The 21,212-nt window shown below is 39.5% G+C and overlaps 2 protein-coding genes across 4 annotated transcripts; one reads left to right on the top strand and one right to left on the bottom strand.

Moving 5' to 3' along the window:
- Window positions 1-375: 375 nt before the first annotated feature.
- LOC145455734 (uncharacterized) lies at window positions 376-10,612 on the bottom strand. Of its 3 annotated transcripts, none has more exons than XM_080333715.1 (13): window positions 10,486-10,612; window positions 9,599-9,702; window positions 9,349-9,445; window positions 9,190-9,278; window positions 8,735-8,822; window positions 8,155-8,250; window positions 7,724-7,782; window positions 7,174-7,219; window positions 5,966-6,075; window positions 5,826-5,904; window positions 3,332-3,589; window positions 2,543-2,656; window positions 376-969 (listed from the first exon to the last, which is right to left on the bottom strand). In XM_080333715.1, the coding sequence occupies exons 4-13, from the start codon at window positions 9,204-9,206 to the stop codon at window positions 883-885; spliced, it is 954 nt and encodes a 317-aa protein (XP_080189841.1). In that variant the 5' UTR covers window positions 9,207-9,278; window positions 9,349-9,445; window positions 9,599-9,702; window positions 10,486-10,612; the 3' UTR covers window positions 376-882. The 3 variants fall into 3 exon arrangements, with proteins under 3 accessions (XP_080189841.1, XP_080189839.1, XP_080189840.1); XM_080333713.1 differs by lacking the exon at window positions 10,486-10,612 and adding an exon at window positions 9,971-10,446; XM_080333714.1 differs by lacking the exons at window positions 3,332-3,589; window positions 10,486-10,612 and adding an exon at window positions 9,971-10,452.
- Window positions 10,613-11,056: 444 nt separating this feature from the next.
- LOC145455907 (uncharacterized) lies at window positions 11,057-20,522 on the top strand. Its single transcript, XM_080333938.1, has 13 exons — window positions 11,057-11,293; window positions 11,565-11,668; window positions 11,793-11,889; window positions 11,958-12,046; window positions 12,771-12,861; window positions 14,218-14,313; window positions 14,684-14,742; window positions 15,561-15,609; window positions 16,901-17,010; window positions 17,083-17,161; window positions 18,714-18,998; window positions 19,311-19,424; window positions 20,098-20,522. Exons 1-13 carry the CDS (start codon window positions 11,237-11,239, stop codon window positions 20,182-20,184), a joined length of 1,317 nt encoding a protein of 438 aa, XP_080190064.1. The 5' UTR covers window positions 11,057-11,236; the 3' UTR covers window positions 20,185-20,522.
- The last annotated feature ends 690 nt before the right edge of the window (window positions 20,523-21,212 follow it).

The raw sequence follows: 21,212 nt of genomic DNA, 5'->3' as shown, positions 1-21,212 counted from the left end.
TGGCTACAGGCAATTTGACGGTCATTTTTGACCGGCTTGCAGAACATTAATTTTGGTAAAACGGGTATCAATCGAAAGCTGACTCTGCACTGATTACGAAAATATAAATTTTATTCAGCTCGCGGCCCTGGAACCCCCACAATCAGCCTCGAATTTTTCACTGTTATGGAGATTGGCATTGGGACGCAACAATGCTGTCTGGCGAAACGAGAGAGTAGCTCAAGAGAAAAAGAGCGGACTCCAAAGCTTACTATAGTGGTCACATTTTGGAATTTACATGACCTTCACGGATGATACTGTCATGACAGCTGCTTGGCAATAAAGATCCTGTATGCTGGCAACAGATTATAGTTTCAACTGACCAACAGAAGTCTGCGACTAGTCTCATCTATGTCTTCAAACTACTTACAGAACATACATACAGCAACAAGTTGACACAGAAAAATACTTATGCACATTGCACATGCGCAGTAGGCCTATTTGGCATATAGGATAAGAATGATCTATATGGCACTGAAGGTCAACTAGTGTGATCAGTGATCACACCAAACAGTTACACGATCTGGCTGTAACGAATGATAGTTGAAAGTTGTTAGTTTGAACTTATATTTGAACTAAATTTAACATGTCTTGAGAATCGCTAGTTGTACTACACCAGCTGATAGAATCCCACGGATTCTCTCGTGCTCCTGAGTTGTAGTCAACACCAATGTTGGCACATATAGCTTGGACTACAAGCATTTGCGAGCAAGATAAACGGAACAGCAGGATACTAGGTATTGTGTATTGTGTAAGTGCTAATGCTAGTAATAGTAGTAACAGTGTTAGGTTCTACAGCTTAATCGACGGGGGAAAAGTCAGCTGTCGAGATTCCACTGCGCATTACGACGGACGCATCCCAGCGGCAACCAGTTGCCTTTCCTGTAGGCGCTGCATATCTCGTATCATTGTTTCTCTCTCCGTTTCGTACTGAAACAAAATAGATCAGTTTTATACTTGACCACTAGCCTACCGACCACCACGAATGCTGCAGTGGAGTTGGTTAACTCAAAACCCGACACTATATACCCCTTGTAGTTTTGTGGGCTAGTGACTAAGATAAAAGGGTGGCCAGTGGCCACATTAGGCTCAGCTGTATTTAGGCTATCCCACACCTAAAATAAGTTAACCAATGACTAGGAAAGGTGATCACAGCCCCGGAAGATTGACAAAAGAAGATAATCTGGTTTGTAGTTCTTGATGATGTACTGTAGTTCAACACTGCTTTCTCACCTACCCCTAAGGAGTCCGTGAACTCCCATGCAAGAGCCCCTGTTCTAAAAGGTTCACAATGACGAACGTGGCGGTCTGCTTGGAAATGAAAAACACTGCTCAACGTGACCCATAGTGAAAAATTCTGTGACACTAACAACTAGAAATATTGAAACACTTGATCACAACTGATTTTCAACTTTTTCCAATTAAGATTATTATTAAGGTTACTACCAGGGTTGGGACTTCGGGATCAAATTTAAAATCCCGGGATCGGGATTTCCCGGGATTTTCGCCCCTCAATCCCGGGATTAGAAAAGTAGTAAAATACACATACAAGTTACACAAATAACATTTAGTCCTTGTGATATTGAATTGACGTAAAGCATATGAGCATCAAGAGTATCATCGTTTAGATCAGGGGTCCCAAACTCCAATTTGCTCGCGGGTCAATTTCGTAGTTTTTGATGACGCCGCGGGCAGCAGCATCAAATATGTATTTCCCAGTACGCCTTTTTTGTCGGACCTTGCAGATTGGCATTCCATACACATTGTGAAAATGTAATACACTATTGTAATATTCACGGTTGCCACGAAAAAGTCATATTTTTCAATGTTTTTAAAAATATTGTTGTGCCTGGCATAATTTTGCGACATAAGGAGTTATATAGACAGTTAGAAACCATGCGAGACGACAAATGCATCGTGTCATCGTAAAAGCTGTCACATTATAATTTAGCTGCTAGTGGACGTTTGATGTGTGATAGCGATTCAGGTTTTTGGAGTGGCTTCAGAATGAAATTTCAAGGTCTCAAATCAAAATCTGAAATTTTCGAGTTTAATATTGTCGAATGCTTGAAAAGTCAAAACGCCGACGTGGGCCGCAAAAACAGTTCTGGCGGGCCGCGTGTTTGAGGCCACTGTTCTAGACAATCAGCCGAGTTTGTGACACTGCTTTATTACCAAAATAAGAGATATGGCGCCACATAAGCCTTGGTAGATGTTGTTCACAAATCCCGGGATTTCATCGGGACCAATCCCGGGATTTCCCGGGGCCCCAACGCTAGTTACTACATCCACAAAACATGAAAATTGAAAAAAATTCCCAATCAGAAAGATATGCGACAAAAATCAAGCTCAGTTCATATCGAATCACTTCTCCTGCAGCATTTTCAGGAAAACCTGAAACTATATTAGAATTCAAATTACAGTGCTCACAGAAACATTCACAGACTAATCTACTTGTCAAACTCTGCTTCTGGTGACCAAATACCGATAAACGAGTTCTAACCTGGCGGATGCGGGCATTCAAGTGTTCGCACTCCTTGAATTTCATGTCATACTTTTGATGCAACTCCTGTCTCGCTTCTCTCTCCAGCTTGAAATCGCTCTCGAATATCGAGGCCTGCCATAAAAATGAAAATCAGCTCCACTGCGAGCCACGCGGTACGAATAAGGGCCGTCGCAGGACGTTCCTAGCAGGGTTGCAATGACTCGAGTCACGATTTTTTGGTGACTGACTCGACTCGGGTCATTTTTTCAAATGCGTGAAATGACTCGACTTGAGTCAATTTGTGTATTGACTCGACTTGTTCTCGAGTCATTGTGCATGACTCGAACCAAGTCATATGACTAGAACGGCCAAGACAGACAATTCATTGTAACTTCGAAGAATAGTAAAGTCCCACATGATTGGTGTTTCGTCTATCAGTCCTGATACTTGGAAAATAGGGCCAGAAACTGCTGGGACTGAAAAAAACTACGATATTATGAACGCGAGTCATCCAATATCTCTCAGGCAGAGTTGAAAAAGTGGGTTGAACCGGATTGAACTCAAAACTGAACATAACGGCGTTAGACTGATGGACTCGCGTCACAATTACTACTTGATCCTCTACTCATTGACTTGGACTCAACTCGAGTCAAAACTATAAAAGCGAGATTGACTTATGACTCGGTATCTTGTGACTTGGTCCAACCCTGCCCTTAACCCTAACTCCACTTGAAACCGTAACTGTAACCCACATGCTTAAATGTCACATAGTCATATGTCAGCTAAGTGTAAAATTTACACTCGTACCCGTTCCTTATGAAGGTTGCAGTCGTGTTCGCAATCCCGCAATCTGCTGCTCAATTCGATCGCTTCCTCTGATTTCCTTCTCAACGATTCCTCGACGCTCAAGTACCGCGCTAAATTCTGATCCGACTCCACCCTCTTACCCCTCAGTTCCGACAGCAGCACGTTATACTGGTCTACCATTTGGTCGAGGCTTCTCTCTTTTTCTTTCCTGACTTCGTCGGCATTGTCCAGCTTGACTTGGAGGGATTCCAAGTGTCTCTGGAATGCATACGAGATTTAAAGAAGCCATCATGGGAATTCCAAGACCCGGTATCCATTTGCACGGATTGAAATCAAAGTTATATTTGAGACTGTCTTTAACGTGCTCCGGTTGTATCGCCTGTACCTGTACATTGTACAAGTACCTAGAGAACTGAAGATTCAGGGTTGTAATGACTCGAGTCATTATTTTCTGATGACTTGACTTGACTCGAGTCATTTTGTCAAAATACGGAATTGACTCGACTCTAGTCAGTCTGTGTATTGACTCGACTTGGACTCGAGTCATTGCGCACGACTCGAACACAAGTCATTGCGCACGACTCGAACCAAGTCATGTGACTCGAGACTTAGACGGCCAATACCGACATTTCATTGTAATTTCGAAGAATAATTAAGTCACCACCCTACTGGGATTTCGTCTATTGGTACTGGTACTAGAAAATGCGACCAGAAACTGTTAAAAGTGAGGAAAATTAGTATATTATAAACGCGAACCATTCGATGTCATCGAAAAGAGTTATAAAAGTGGGTTTAACAAGACTTGGAACTGGATAATGAGCGGGCAACACAATGACTTGGACTCGGACTCGAGTCATAATACCATGACTCGGACTCGAACCTCTGTTTGATGACTTGGACTCGGACTTGACTCGGTGTTGATTGAAAATGACTCGACTTGACTTGAGTTAAAACTACAAAAGTGAGATTGACTTGTGACTCGGAACATAGTGACTTGGTTACAACCCTGTGAAGATTCGAATTCAACATATGTTTCGTCCTCATCAGTGTACGTACAGTACACTGTACAGCAAAAAGGTAGCTTTGTCAAAGTAGTCGACGTTGGTACTAGGGTTTTCGAGCCAGAGTTGGAGCTCAACATACAATTCAAATGAAGACGGAGCTATCTGTTTGAAAAATAGCTTCGGTGTATTTCAGAAGATGCTACGCCGTGTTACACTATTTTCTAATTACTCGCGTGAGGTCAATGTGTTGCTAGTTTGCTCACGTAGCATCAGCATGAAACGTATGCCGCATACCCAAAATATTTACTAGGTATCCGCGACGGATTGGGTCTATCAAATTCCCAGGTTTCCCGACTTAAATTAGGATTATAGCTAAACAGGTTCTACCTTATTAGACTAGAATTATACCCACACATATTTCCCAAATTAGATTAGAATTACCACTACACATTTTCCGAATTAGATTAGAATTAGTGAATTCCTGAATAACTTGGAAATGAAATCAGGTTCAGTCTGTATCAAACCAGACTTCATTCTCATAAGCAACAGAATGACAACTGTCTGCACAGATAGCCTTGCTTCTTTTGAATTATCCATCTCTCCTGTAATATTTTCAGGAAAACCAGAAATTAGCTAGAATTACAGCAAAGAACAATTCACAAACATAGGCCTACTGGGTTATTATTAGATAATTACTAGAACACCGCCATTTCGCTCTGATTAGTCGAATGGATAACTAGAAGAATTATCAAGTTGTCCAATTTCGATGCCAGCATTAATAGCAATCTAGCATGTTACCTGCGTCCGGCGGCTACGGCGTCATAATCATGTAATAATTCATGGGGAAACGTTGGCGTCACCATATTTTGAGAGGTCACTTTTTGGAAGTCGGAAAAGTTAAAATAGCGAACAAGAAACTGGTAAGTTGAAAATTTTTACGGCTTACGTTATTGGGTTGACTAAAAAAGAAAAAAGGTTCATCAGTATTTACTGTGGAGATTTCCTGCTAAATTTCATTCCAATTCCGTTGAAATAAAGTTTTCACGCCTCTCTCATGACATTTTTTAGTTGTCTTTGTACAGTCGCCTAACTCTCGAAGCTACAAATAGAGGATGAATTGCGGAAAAAAGAGTACATTTGAGCGTCCTCGATGGAGATTTTACACTTCTTGAGAAATCAGGACTAATCCTCTTAGAAGATTATTACCGGACCGCGACCTTACATATCGATCTCGCCTTCCGACACATGCCACTTCTTTTGTCACCTGCCATTCTATATAATCTTCTTTTACTTTTCATTCAGTGTGCATGCCTCCTTTTTTACATCGCCTAGGCCAGGTGGGTGTCAGATTTCGAGGACTACTGCAAGTCGTTTCCACACCTTCCTATCTTTTCATTGTATAGCAGTCTTGTGGTGCACTGAAGTGATGAAATTGTTAGCAATAAATTGAATTGAAAAAAGACTACATGAGGTATCCCTAGAAAACGTACACTTTTCTCACACAACGACCTATCTTTCGCTTCCAGGTCTCTTTTCAAGTTTGCATTTTCCATCTCGTCTTCTTTTGACCTAAGGAAGGATCAGTAATTTTGTGTCGCACAGGCGGCGTCACACCATGAATCTATCTTACAGCGACTGCAGAACTTCAATAGACTCTTCTTTACTTTTCAACAGTTCCTTCTGTTCCGTGACATCTTGGAGTAGCGTTGCCGTACGTTCCTGCAATGTTGCAATCTTTCCCTGGATGAAAAAGTCGGAAGCGTTATAAGTAGGGCGATTTTTTTTGACATGTCAAAATAAATCAAAACTTGTCAAAATTGCAGCGTTAGATCAAAATATTGTCCAAATTGTTTACAAAGTCAAAATTTTTTTGACCCCTGCATTTCGTTTGTATCATAGATTTTGCACTGTCAGTGAACTTATCATTTGATATTTTACAGCTTGTAGCCTACTTTATGGGCCTACAGTTGTACGGCACATTGTGAATCAGAAATGGTCAAATGAAGCAAATAGGTTGACATATTATTATGATCAACGTACCGCAATATCCTTACTGAAGCAAGACTGCTTGGGCATTGTATGCTTGGGCATTGTATGGTTCCTATATCAAGAAGCGAATGATGTAAAATTGTGATGCAGACAACACTGATAGAATGAAGCAACAGGGTGTGTCAACAATGTTGTCAGCACACAACTGCTGCTGTTGAACGTTCTTTCTTAGTAAGGACAGACACTTTCTACCCGAGAATGTAGGAAAGTATCTTCCGTTGTACAACAACAAATTGTAATTATCTCTACCATAATACGTGATGTAACTACTGGAATTCATCGTGGGGCCAGATTTCGATAAACTACAAGTTTTTTCATGCAAAAATTAGCCAGTTTTCAAGTCAAAAAGTTTTTTCAGGTCAAACTACTTCGCAAGGACAGACAGTTCCAACCAGAAATAAAGATAATGGGTACCATTTTAACATTATGCGTGAAAACACCTAATTTGCATACGTGAAGTCAAAATCAGGTTTTTAGGTTAAAATCTTCTGTTTTTAGGTAAAAAAAATCGCCCTACTTATAAGTTAATTAAAGTAACCAGAGTCAACATATAATGAAATAAAGGAAGTGGAAAGGATTCAAAAACGCAATATCAAGAGCATACCGGGATGCATCCGAAAATCGATCCCTACAAATTCCTACATCCGCAATGGATAATCTTCCAAACATCTATTTTCCACGTTACCTGTATTTAATCAGTTACTAACAATTGAGTGTAGTGAATACTCAATACCCTAACCTACATTCGCATTTTGGCGTAAAAGAGGCATAGTAGCCTCTAAGACTTACCTCAAGTTCTGTTTTCACTTGGTGATCCGCCTGGATTTGATGATTCCTAAATACAAAAGTATTTTCATTATTCCAATTCAGGTAGCTTGCAGCTATTTACGGTGCTGTTGCACAGTTTAATTAGTAATTCCAGTTTACAATCACAAAACTAGTAGTTGTCAGCCAGGTTTATCAGCAAACCTGAACACATAAACCCGCAATCTGTTTGAGTAGGCCTATATACAATTTTACCAAGTAGCATATTCCCAATAGTTTTACACATCATGGTATAATGAATAAGTGTTTGACATGATATTGACAAGAAATAAAGTCCTAAAGATTTCCCAGTACCAGTACGTAGCCTACAACTATCAGTAAACTTCAATGTCAAATTTCAAACATATTAAGTATAAATTACCAAGCCGGGCAGACATAGGAAAAAACTATGATTGGTAATCGGTATAGCTGACTGTCCGATTTGATGTCTAGTCACAAGAGATCGAAAATATTCAGATGCAATCTTTCTGATTTGGTTATGGGGTGATAGCAAGGATGTCAAAACCAGACTTACAAGTTTTCCTGTTCCTTCCTTAGCTGCAAAACGTAGTTATGGTACTCTGCTTCCTTTGCCTGAAATTACAATTCAGCGATAAGATCATTCCGCAGATAACTTTTCTGATAGAAATTCCAGAAATAGCGTCATCAACTGTAGTTTAGCCCAGTATTCATGACCCATGGGGGAATTTTCATCTTGTTGGGAGAATTCGGAAAGGATTACAAAGCTTCGGTAAGCCTAGTAAGGTTGTCCAAGAGCCTTAGTGTATGCTTAAATCATTTCTAAATCAATGTCTTCACACTATATCTATAAACCTTTTCATATCTCTCACTCAAGAGTTGAGAGTATCAATTAGATTAATCGTACAATCTATTCACTCAAGATAACATATACAGTATACACTATACACATAGCATCCGCTGAATAAATATTAATAGAGAACCTACGTTCAACGTATTTTGCAGCTGGGCATTGCATTGCTCCAGCTCTTGTATTTTCGCACCGTACGTTTGCGAATCTTGCCGTTTCTCTCGCTCGCATATCTAAATAAAAAGCAATATCTGCAACAGTGGCAAAGTCCCAGTCAGTCCATCCACCAACTAACATGGTTAGGCGGAAACAACTTGCGTATAGTATTTATATCTAGTCATAAGTTGTCAGATACTAGTTCACAATTCTTAGTTGAACTTTTCATCCAGCCAGTCTTCTAATATCATGGAATTACTGCAATCAGCCATCTGGTGTTTAAAACGAGGCAATGGCAGTCTTTTGAATTCAGCATAACATCCATATTCAATGGCCAGACTTCTTACAGATATTACTAGCTCTAAACAAGGGAACAAGTTAGAGCCACAATGATTACAATAGTGCCAACACGCCTCATGCCACCACACACTTTTAATTGAACTCAAAAAACTTGTCCTTATACTTATGGCTTATTGCCATGCAAAGCACAAAGTTTTTTTAAAGATAGTACTGCTGATTATAGCCAGAAATTAGTAAATAATCGTAATACGAATAAGGCACCTTCAGCTGTCTGTTCAGTGAGTTTACAGTGTCTTCAAAATCTGCTTGATAATTCCCATGCGGATTCGATTCTTCATTTCCAGGTGTTCTGGATATAAAGCACAGCATAAAAGGCGGTCAGTGTACCTATCAGCATACACAGTAGGCCTAGTGTTTTCCAAACAAATTGCAACAGATGTTCTTAGTAGTGGGCACCATTTTAAAATTTATATTATAAGCTAATACGGTAAGATAGCAGAATTGATCAAGTAAGATAATGAGAAGATATATGCCTTATTATAAATGGCCATTCATGGCTACTTTTAACGCTCTGTTGAGCACAAGTCGTCCGGTTCATGTAAGTAGCAATCATTTATTACATCACGTTATAAATTTGGCAAACATTTCTTGATATATAAACCAAGCGGTCACAGGGTAGGCTAAACTACAATGATATATAAACTGAGGTTACCGACATAGTTAGTCCTTCCATGTTCCGTTCCGATAGTTCTCTCGTGAGATTCCAATTTTCGACCTTCAGATTCGTAACAGTTCTTTGAGAATCCTAAATATAAATTCGCTGAGTGTTGGCTGAAACATAACAGCTGTATCACGTCAACAAGAAAAGTACTTACATCATAGGCTTTTTTAAGCGTTTTACACGATTCCTTTAATCTGCAGTAAAATTTTGCAACGAGATTGTGATCAATTCGCAATTCCAACGAAGATTTTCTGAAAACAACTGTTATTATTAAATTTTATTTGAAATTATACTGATGAGATTTTTTCAGGTCAAGACCCTTCCATAACACAAAAAAGCACATAAAATATATATATTACAAAATTGAAGAATGCTTGTTTTTCAAAGAAATACATGAATCTTACCTTAATAAAGTTTGCAAGCGATTGTTATGACGAACCAATTCGAGCACGTGATTCCGAGGAACATCTTGAGTGGGCGACAATAAGTTTTCATCTGTCTGGACGATCTAGAAAAGTAGTGGTATAAAATATAGCAATGATGAATCAATTTGTATCAATCATATCTTTGCCCAAATCTTTTTACTTTGAATTTATGTAAAACAGAGAAAATGACAAACGTCGAGTAAAGACAAAGGTGCCGCAACAACAAATCAGCAGAAATCATTAAAGAATAAACGATTTCTTTCAACAGAAAATTATGTTCGCAATAAAAGCCAAATGATTTTCTAAGTAGGCCTACTACTATCACTGTTGGGGTGCATTAGACAAAAATACCTCGTCATCTGACACCGAGTCGTAGTCACTTTCGGATTCCTCATATTGTGACATAGCGGCCCAGGGTAGAGAACCAAACTATTATTATAATTTATTCTGAATGCATTTGCGCGGAAAAAAGTTAAATTTATTCGGGGTGTGTCTATTTTGAAAATGTCGCCAAGACATCCACTATTATACTTGAGTAGCATCAGTGATGTTGTATCTCGACTCTCTACCAGGAAATATTCAATTATATATTCTACTCAAGTAGCAACATGGAACTTATGTTACTCGCTCAAAAGGAACTATTTTAATACTGCACTGACTATATACGTGGGTACAGATACGATCGGGCAGCCCTACAACGCTGAAAATCGGAATAGGCTCAAAGAAACGAAAAGTCCTGATTCTTAAAAAACACTGGAATAGCAGAAGATGCTGGCACATGGAAAGCGGAACTTTCGGTCGCTCACCTTTATGGCATAGCGCTGAGAATTCTAAAACGCGGAAATAGCAAAATAATGAATACTTACGAACTTGGGAGCAACTCGGCGGTAATACCTTGTCAATATTTCAGCGGACCAACAGCCAGCAGACTTGTTATGAACGCAGTGGAATATTTACATAAATTATCAAATCTAAATTTGCATTTTGCGGTGTGCGGCAGAGCGTAAAATATGTCTAAAACGCGGAAACGCTGTAAAGCTAACCAATAACTATGATAGTATAGAATGTAAACGTTTACATTCTATAATGATAGTTTCGCCATAGCAATTTAAAGCGTTGTAAATTGCTATGGACTCATGTTTCATGATCATGTTCAGCGGGTTTTATTATTTTCATTCGTCATCAAATCAGAGTAAGAGTGTCATTCTATGATTGATGCAAATCCACCTTGTCTTGAGGTGCATTGAAATTAATTGATAGTTGAATATCGTGTAGTGTGCCTAGAATAGTCTGACTTTGAACGAAAAATATATGGTTTTCCGCGTTTTAGAGTTGCCGTGGGCTATGCTAAAAGGTCAATGACCGAAGGTTCCTTCTTCCGCATCTCTGCCGCTTCCGCGTTCCGCTATTCCAGAATTTTGGAAATCACGAATTTCGCTTTTTCCGCAATTTCAAATTGTCAGCGTTTTATGGATGCCTGCTCGTATACCTGTACCCAAATACGACATATATATACTACATTTGAAGTATTTCGGGTACGCAGCATTGATGAATAAAGATATCTTCCTTCGTAATAGTTTTTAGAATTATTATTATTATTTCGTACCCGACGCCGGTATGTCACAATCAGAGGAATCAGAAGTTGACTACGATTCGGTGTCAGATGACGATGAGGTATTTTAGTATAAATGTATACTCAGTTTACAGCATATAACTGGTATATATTTCTTTCGGAAATCATTTCGCTGCTTTATATTCTGACAATAGTTGTGAGGGTCATTGACGAATTCTACTGATTTGTTCTTTCTGCGTTTTCGTATTTGTGCACTGCAATGTGTGTCAGTTTTTTCCGTTTTACGTAATAGAGAGATTTGGACAAAGATGTGATTATACAAATTAATTCATCATCGCTACATTTTTATGATTTTTCCTCTATTTTTTCTAGATCGTGCAGACAGACGTAAACCTGTTTCCACCCACTCAACCTGTTCATCAGAATCAAGTGCTAGAATTGGTTCGTCATAATAATTACTTGCAGACTTTATTAAGGTAAGATTCGTGTTTTTTTCGAAAAGCAACCAATCTATTTTGTAACAGAATTTACATGCATTTAAAAATATGTTATTTTTATGTTAGGAAAGTGTAATTTCGTGTAAAATTCTGTTGTTTTCAGAAAATCATCATTGGAGTTACAAAATGATCACAATCGCGTCGCGAATTTTTACTGCAGATTAAAGGACTCGTGTAAAAGGCTTAAAAAAGCTTACGAGGTAAATACATTTCTTGTTGACACGATAGCTATTATGCTTCAGTTAGCATTCTGAAAATTCGTATTTAGGATTCCCAAAGAACCATAACGAATCTGAAGGTCGACAAATGGAATCTCACCAGAGAACTATCGGAACGGAACATGGAAAGGCTATCTATGTCAGTAAACTCAGTTTTAACCTTAGTAGTTCAGCCAGCCTAACCTATAGGCTGTAGTTTACCTGATGATCTCCCAATACCTTCAGTACAGCCTGATTCTGTATTGGTATACAACTTGCTCTCTTGTATTTGTATATATTAGTGGACAGAATGAACATTTCTATCTCCCTCCTAGAGCTTAGTTTATCGATTGTGTAAATGGATAAGGCCATTGATATTAGCAAATATATGTGTAAATTTCATAAACCGATTTAATAGATCAAATGAGTGTAAGTAGAATAGCTGTGAATGAAATGGAAATATCGATTTCCAAGTAACTACTCTAGGCCTAGTATTGACAAAAAAACTGAAAACTGTTAATAGTTTAAAACATAATGACTTTCAAGAGTAGGTTGTGCCAGTAGGCAAAATTACTTCTAAAAAGTAGAAGTACCTTGTCGCTGACTATCTATGTGTACAATGCTATGCAATGACAATCGTACTATGGTGTTTATATTCGCACCATCTTTCTTGCAACACTTTCACTACGTAATTTTACCATATTAGCTGGTTTTAGATCTGAAAATATAACTGGCTCATGGTAACGTCTGTCACAGCTTGGTTGGACAACAGTATTGTGTGTACTGGTAGGTATTACTAGTGCTATACCATTTGCAGTGCTCAGAGATGTCACCATGCATGGTTAAGCACTCTAACTGCATTTAATGCCGTGCTTTTAATCCAGAACACCTGGTAATGAAGAAACGAAACCACAAGAAGGAAATTATCAAGCAGATTTTGAAGACACTGTAAACTCACTGAAAAAACAGCTGGAGGTACTTTTTCTTCCGTATTCTGACTACAGCATTTTCTAATTCAGAGTCATTTATCTGACTGTCATCGGACAAATTTTTGGGTCGGATTGGCGTCAGGTAGCATAACGCTTGTGGGACGTTATTGTACTAGTTTAGATCCACTTGTTGTAAAGGTAGCAGTATCTGTAGTAAGTCCCCCCCCCCCCCGGTGAATCCGGATTTTATGCTGAATTTGAAAGACTGCAATTACCGTAATTTTCCATGTATAATCCGTAAAAATTTTCACGATTTTTTGCCCTAAAATCGGGGGGTTCGTAGTATTCATGGGAACAATACGCTTGAAAAAAATCTCCCTCGATAAACACTTGAAATCACACCTTTCTTCATGTTTGTTTCCAATCGCGCATCACTTTCAACCATCGTGCCCAGTAATTCGTATTATCAGTGTAATGTGCTACCAATTAGCAAAAAGCGTGTTGCCAATTAACGAGAGTTGTCTGCACAGCACGCAATCCCCTGCTGAGTTGGTTTGCCGTTTGCGCGCGAGCGAAATTTTGGTCATTCATTGATTGCACGCGGGGCGCGGCAATCCTTGCTAATTCATCGACAGGCCATGTGCGCAAAATATAATCACTTGCGTAATCAGTCGCACCTCCAACAGGCGTAGTGTGCACGACATGACCGTTGGCCTGAGCAATCGTATCTGACCTAGTGCGCAAGATGTCTCGTCGCCGGCCTCGCAGGCTTGGGCTGCTATCTACTATCGTATAGAGGCAATACCGTTACTCAATGATTAGCAATCGCATCTGTAATAGACCTCGTGCGCAAGACGTCGTGTCGCTGGCCCGAACTATCGCGTCGCCAGCCTCGCAGGCTTTGGCTGCTCTCTACTATCGTTTAGAGACAATGCCGTTAATTGCATATGCATAATGATTAGCAATGGTTATGACATGATTGTTCGACAGTGACATCTCAAAACAGTACACCATCGTGTCTTAAAACACAGCTATTCATGTGCTGCGAATGCAGGTGCGTACTATACATGGGTAAAGGCTTTTTCCCAGAATTTGCATGCCATTTTAAGGGTGCGTATTATACATGGGGGCGTACTATACTTGGAAAATTACGGTACCTCACTGTTGACAATTGGGCGATGCAAATCAGCAATTCCACGGTATTGCAAAACTCGCTGGTTGATAACTAAAATTTAGAATAAAAAGTGTGACTAGTATCTGACCATCATGTAAATGCGCATTTGTAACTGAAGACTATACTTGAAAGAAATACTTAATTCATGTTATTCCTGCTTAAGCCATGTAACTTGCTGGATGGTCTGACTGGCAAGTGTTACTGATGCAAATATTGCTTTTCGTTTAGAAATGCGAAAGAGAGAAACAACAAGCTATGCAAACGTACGGTGCTAAACTAAAGGAATGGGAGCAATACAATGCCCAGCTGCAAAATACGTGGAACGTATGTTCTCAAATTATGAGATATATTTAGTGGTTTGTATATACGATATTACGGATAAATAGTTTGCACATTGATCACTGATCAATACTCTCAGCCGTTGAGCGAGAGATAAAAAAGGGTTGATACCTAGGGTGTGACAACATGTTTATTCAAAATGATTCGGACATGGTCGAAAGCTCCTGGCAAATCTTATGAGGCTTAGATAAGCCCTGCAATTCTAACCGAATTCTCGTTACAAGTTTGAAAATCCACCATATGGCTGAATCTCTACACAATCCGGGACCACTGAAACTGAACTGCAGTTAACGGCACTATTTGTACCAGTAAAGCTATTCTTCCAACTGGTCTATTTGGTGAATTGTAATTTCAGGCACGGGAAGCAGAGTGGCATAACTACATTTTGCAGCTCAAGGAGGAACAGGAAAATACGTTAGTCATTTTTTTATTCAGTTTTTGTAGCTGTTTCATAGCTTAGCATCAGCTTTTCAGCTTAGGATCAGATCCTTACCGTCCCCAAAATCACGACAGCAATTCAGAAAAGTTGCAACAAAATATTTGTGACATCAAATGGGATGGTCGACCATACCAACTACCAATGAATTATTGTCATTGTGTTTTAATATCATTATCTCTGCCCATATTGGTAATATATTGTGAATATGCTCACACTTTGACATTAAAGTTTACTGATATTGTAACGTAGGCTATGTAATGGTACTGGGAAGTGTTTAGGATTTTATTTCATGTTAATAACATGTCAAACATCCATTCATAAATCATGAACTCTAAATTTATCCCTGCAGAAAATGTGCTACTTGTTAACAATGTTATAATGAACCATTCTCTGACAGCTCTTGCGTTCATGCGATCAGGCATGTTCGTAGGATTGGTGTAAAATACTCCGTATGAGATCGAAAATTGGAATTACTAATCAGCTGCATGTGCAACAGCAACATAACTTATCAGTGATAAGTTATCACAACTTCTGGTTAGCTGAAAATTTGAGATCTGAAAAACAGTAGTTGAAGGATTCTGATGCACAGAGAAATTCATAGTTGAAACAAATCAAATAGTTCCTAATTCTTAAATACGTCCATCTTTGAAATATTGGGTGGACAGAGAAAACTTCGGTGGCCCAACAGTGTGTTTAAACCTGTGTTCAAACGGAAGTCTAAATATAGAAATAATAAATATGAGACTACGCAGCGCTGTTCGAGTATTCTTTGTGAAAATATTTTTTTGTTTAGGAATTATCAAGCTCAGGTGGATCACCATAAACTTAAAACAGAACTTGAGGTGAGTATTGGAGGCAAATCGGCTGTTTTTGCATCAAACTGCGGTGAACACAATCGGGGTTAGGTGACGAGAATTCACTGTACCCGATCGGTGCCCAAGCGAGTAGTTTATTAAAGTAGGTTGGGTCGAGGAATTGCATACTTATAGCAAAATAACTACATGATGTCACTAGAAATAACTGCATTTATTGTAAAAAAAAGCCTGTTGCCGTGGGAATGGGGCTATTTTTGCCTGGCTGTTATGATAATTTCAGTCATATCTACTTTTCTATTTTACAAAATCCAAAGTGTAGAAAGGAAATGGGTGTGGTCTAAAAAAACATAACCGCTTAATTAAGCAGTGCAAGTCAGTAAAACCTATTTGAAAAAAACTCAAAAAGTGGATAAACTTCGGTGCTGACCACCTCCAGAGGCCAGGTATCAGTTTCAATGTTTGAAAGGATATTCGTTGTGATGTGACAAAGAATTTGTGGGGGTTGGGTCTCGGAAGGGTTTGAACGGGGTTGTGACCAAGTCACGAGGTTGCGAGCCACAAGTCAATCTCACTTTTATAATTTTGACTCGAGTCAAGTCATTACGTTCAGTTTTCAGTTCAATCCACTTCTTTCAACTCTGCTCGAGTGATATTATGCCTCACATTCCTAATATCGTAATTTTCCAAGTATCAGGACTGATAGGCAAAGTACCAATAACGTGGTAACTTTACTATTCTTCGAAGTTCTGGAATGAAGAAATGAAATGTCTGTCCTGGTCGTCCTAGTGTCAAGTCATATGACTTGGTTCGAGTCATGCGCAATGACTCGAGTACAAGTCGAGTCAAAACAAAAATTGAATCGCGTCAAATCGAGTCATGACTCGAATCGTTACAACCCTGGAACCAGGGTGCGATTATTGTCGTGATGTTTGAAGAGCTTCTTGGAGGTACAGAACTTCGATATACAATTGAATACTGATCGCCTACTGACACTCATCAGGGGTGATCGTCAGCAATAGTAGAGAATTGGAAAGAACGTTGTATATCATCAATCCTATCAGCAAATATGACATCGCTGGCATCAAATTTTGAAAAATCGGGGCGAAGAAATAGCTTGAGCTCAATTTTAGATGTCCTAGATATTTTAGTCCTGTTTGCACACACTTGATTATTGCATTTTGAAAATATTCGGGTTCATTTAGAAACATGCTATTCTCTTGATATTACGTGTTTGAATCCTTGCCGCTTCCTTCGTATTATCGGATATTGGCTCCTCTTACTTTTATTTACCAATAAAGCTCCGGGCCTTTTCCTCCAGGAAACGATCGAAACATTGCGAAAACAAACGACAATGCTGCTCAAAGACGCCGAGGAACAGAAGGGACTGTTGGAAAGTAAAGAAGAGTCTATTAAAGTTCTACAGTCGCGGTAAGATGGGCGCATGCCCCAATGCCACCTACGCGAGAGGGAATTATCTTGCATTTCTTCTATTGCTTCTAGATCACAAGAAAATGAGATGAGGATTCTGGACTTGAGCAAGAGCCTGGAAGCCAAAGATAAATTGCTGCGGGAGAAAAATGTACGTTTCAGGTCTCTTATGAAATCATCCCGATTGTGACGCTGACCTCTCCAGATTATGTGCTTCATTTCAGATGTGCTTCCCTCGGGGTTGTAATAACTCGAGTCGCAATTTCTTGTCAACTCTACTGGCTCCTTGAACCCCGGTTAAGAACTATTGCTCTACAACGGTGGTTCTTAACCAGGGTTCCGCGAAGCATTTTCAGGGGGTCCGCGAAGCCTTTGAATTTACAAAATAATTGATCACCTAATTTGTATTTTTTTAATCAGTAAAATCAACAATCGTATCACAAAATATGACGTCACCAGCATGACGACAGATTTCGCCTCGTTGGGAGGGGGCCGTTCACACTTCCATTTGTGTGCCTTGGAGTCGACTTTTATCAAAATACGCCAGCCCAAACTCTGTCAACAAAAGGAGTTCGTGTACCACCTGAAAATAGTAGATTGAACGCTCTCTCATTCAAAATTTCATGCTGGTGACGTCATATTTTGTGATACGATTGTTGATATACAATGTTCTTTCCAATTCTCTACTAGTTGCTGGCGATTACCCCCGACGAGTGTCAGCCGAAAGCATTCAGGTTTATTTCAATATGAATGTACTATTCAATTTTGCATTTTAGAGACATTTTGTTGGGAATTGTGGAAAAAATAAAATGTTGGATTAGTAAAGTCAATAACGGTGACCTCGAAATCGTTAAAAAAAATCCATTTCTCCTGTGATGTAAGCTACATTACATGACCATTTTCCCATAATAACTTCAAGATGAGCTGCTGGATAGAAATGACCATGCATAACGTTATACATTAAAAATAGTTTTGGTGCCATATTTGTTGCGATCACACCCAAATGTGTCGTCGGAAGCGTTACGCATTATTATTACATTCGCCACCACCTATCTTTATGGAAATGGATTTCCGACAGTTGTTCAAATGAAATCGTAAGCACGGATTTTCAACACACGACTACGGTTTTCAAGAAATGCAGTTGCAAAATTCACTTCGAAATAGTAATAGTCAACCCTATTTCTGCATGGATATTGGATATACTACATAATTTTTTTCAAGAAGAACAGATATCATTTGCACATGGTTATTGCACGATCTAAATTTGAACTAAAACTTCAGGGGTCCGCGAAGACAAAAAGGTTGAGAACCACTGCTCTACAAAATACAACTAATGAAAGCTTATTTTCTATAATATAATCATATTGAAATAAACCCATTATTTTCGGCTGGCACTGGTCAGGGGTAATCGTCACAATATGACCACGTTGATATACAATGTACTTTCCAATTCTTTACTAGTTGCTGACGATTACCCCTGACGAGTGTCGGCCGAAAATATTCCGGTTCATTTCAACATGGATGGATTGATCAAATGTATATTGAAGTCCTATACCTACAAGAAGATCTTCAATTCTCTTATGCACAGTGCCGCCCAGTCGAAACGTGTTTAAAACAGTCTTGGTTGTAACTTTTGTGTCAATCCGTGCAAATTGTTACCTGGTGTCAAAATTCCTGTACTATTCCGCGCATCTCCTTTTCAGGAACACTTCGAATCGCTCCAAGACAAGCTCGGCAAAGCCGAGGACGCCAGGAAAGAGAAAGAGAAAAGCCTAGACCAAATGGTAGGCCTGTGCAACGAGCTGCAGCTGGCGAAAGGCGGGCTGACGTTGGAGCTGAAAGACAACAGGGTGAAGCTGGATCAGATTTACGCGCAGTACTTGTGCGCCGAGGAATCGCTCAAAAAGAAATCGGAGGAAGCGGCAGAGTTGAACAGGAAGCTCCAGAATTGCGACCCCGACAGCAGCGTTATTATTTTTAAGCAGCAGGTGGGAGTGTTATTTCTACACCTCTGTGTGTTGGGCTTGGGTAATGGGTGTTCGAAATTTCTGTGTAACTGCTGAGCTATCATGCATAGGGGTCAAAAGTACTCATTGGTGGTACTCAAGTAGAGTTTGAAGTAACATCATGGCTCGACTGCAAGTAGTAGTAGTGATTTTTGAGTAGAAAAGTGAGTATTCTAGGCCATTCTTTGCTGTACTCAAATATGTGTCAAGTAGAAATTGTAGTCGTTAAAATCGCAGCCACTTGAGTAATTTGAAAAAGTTGGAGTACTTGACCGATTTTCGTACTTGCGGCAGGCCCTGATATTCGAGAACGATTTCAAGATGGAGAGGGAAGCGAGACAGGAGCTGCATCGAGAGTACGACAAAAAAAGACTCGAGTGCGATCGCTTGACCAGCCTCATCGGCCAGGTTGGAACTCGTTAATCGCAATTTGGATTCCACGAGCAATACGCCCGCGACAGGTCACACTGCGTGAAGCGTGTAGGCAAAAGAAATACTCGTCCTCATCACCTTATCACGTAGAAGCATAATTTATAGAGGAGGGCTGTGAAACAAAAATTTTGTGTGGCTCAAAAGCAAGTACAACAACAATTTTATTCAAATATTTCAAAATGTGATTTTTTCGTGCCACGCCCGAATTGCTACATAGCAAATCACAATTTCATGATAGATGTGGAATGTCATTCTGAAAGGTCCCGTCGAACAAGGCCTACTTAAAAAAGGCATTGATTACCTCTGTTATTGATGCTGCGGCGTCACGAAAAACTAGGAAATTGGTCCACGAACAAATTTGAGTTTAAGACCCTGATATAGAGGTTTAATAAAATTGTAGTTTGTAGTACATGGTAATACTGGCAAGCAGGGATAAGATTCCACTTCCGTCAACCATTTTGTGGTTTCCAGACCCACCATATTATACATATAAATTTCTATGCTCACACAGTCAGAATCCCATTGGAATCCTATGCTTAAGAACCACATTACCCGGTCTTTTGACACTGCTAAAATAACCAGTATGTGTACCGCGAGACACCCTTATCGGCATCGGCTTGTGTAGGTCTTACTTCGTATTTTGTTTCAGTATCAAACGGAGCGAGAACAGATGATACGAGATATGAAGCGTCTTCAGGAAAGGCAGCAGAGTGGGGCCGGGATGCATCCGCCGTGATATACTGTGGAATCTCGAAATCTGACTTTTCGCTTTACAATACCTAACATCCTACTGTTCCATGCATCGCGCTCGTAAATGCTAGCAGATATCCGCCAAGCTATGTGTGCCTATCCATTCGATATCATTGATATCGCAATTGTTTTACCTGCGATTCAGAAGCCGGAGAGAATCCTTTGGATTCAACCAACTGTTCTCAAACCGGCGGTCCATCGGAGAAATCGAGTTTGAGTCGAAATTATGCCATTTATTCCTACTAAATTGCAATTACAAGTAGCGTTTCTCGTGACACGTCAAAACTACTTGAAATTATGAGTACAACTTATGACACCTTGAAAGCAATGGGAAGAGATAGGTGAGATCTTGTAGATTACTGTTGGTCAGTCCAGTTTGAGATGCTGTTAGCCATAAATTTCTACTCGAGTGTAGTTCAAAGTAGCGAAACACACACAAACTACTTTGAGTACAAGTAGAAATCAAAACACGTGGATGATGCGTCGACTTTAGTTGGTCAGTTGAAATTATAATATGTTGTGAAGCGCAGCTGTTATGACAACGCTACTTTCTTTTCTACTATCTAAAAGCGTTTGGTCTCTAAAACTGTGGAAGTATGCTGAACACGTGAGCGCTTGAGCAAGTCATGAAAGTTTACAAACCCGTTTGAATAGTCAGAAATCAGAGCAAAGGTTTTCCAGAAAAGGCGTAAAAGGCACTGCTGCGCTCTTGTTTTCAAACTAAAGTTTAGAGTGTAGCTGAGATTTTGGCAGCAGCCATTTTCCTCAGAAAGCAGCCGGATTCTAACTGCAGCTAAAATATTTTCACGAAAAGTACCATTACAGTTCATCGGTCTCTGTGAAATCTTTGCGAAATATCTGGTACTCATTTCGGCAATGTTGAACGTTAATCTTTCTCGAGGAGGTCAAGTGAAAGAACGAATTTTAGACAGTTGTCAGCCGTGATTCTGAATGAACTCTGTCTTACGATACCACGGCGATTTAGTTACGGTAAGTATAGTAGACCTATACTCT

Source organism: Botryllus schlosseri, chromosome 14 (assembly GCF_051294905.1).
Source record: "Botryllus schlosseri isolate E-star chromosome 14, Bs_hap1, whole genome shotgun sequence".
Classification (NCBI taxonomy): domain Eukaryota; kingdom Metazoa; phylum Chordata; class Ascidiacea; order Stolidobranchia; family Styelidae; genus Botryllus; species Botryllus schlosseri.
The sequence above is the reverse complement of the archived record's forward strand: the minus strand, read 5'-3'. Positions and strand labels throughout refer to the sequence as shown.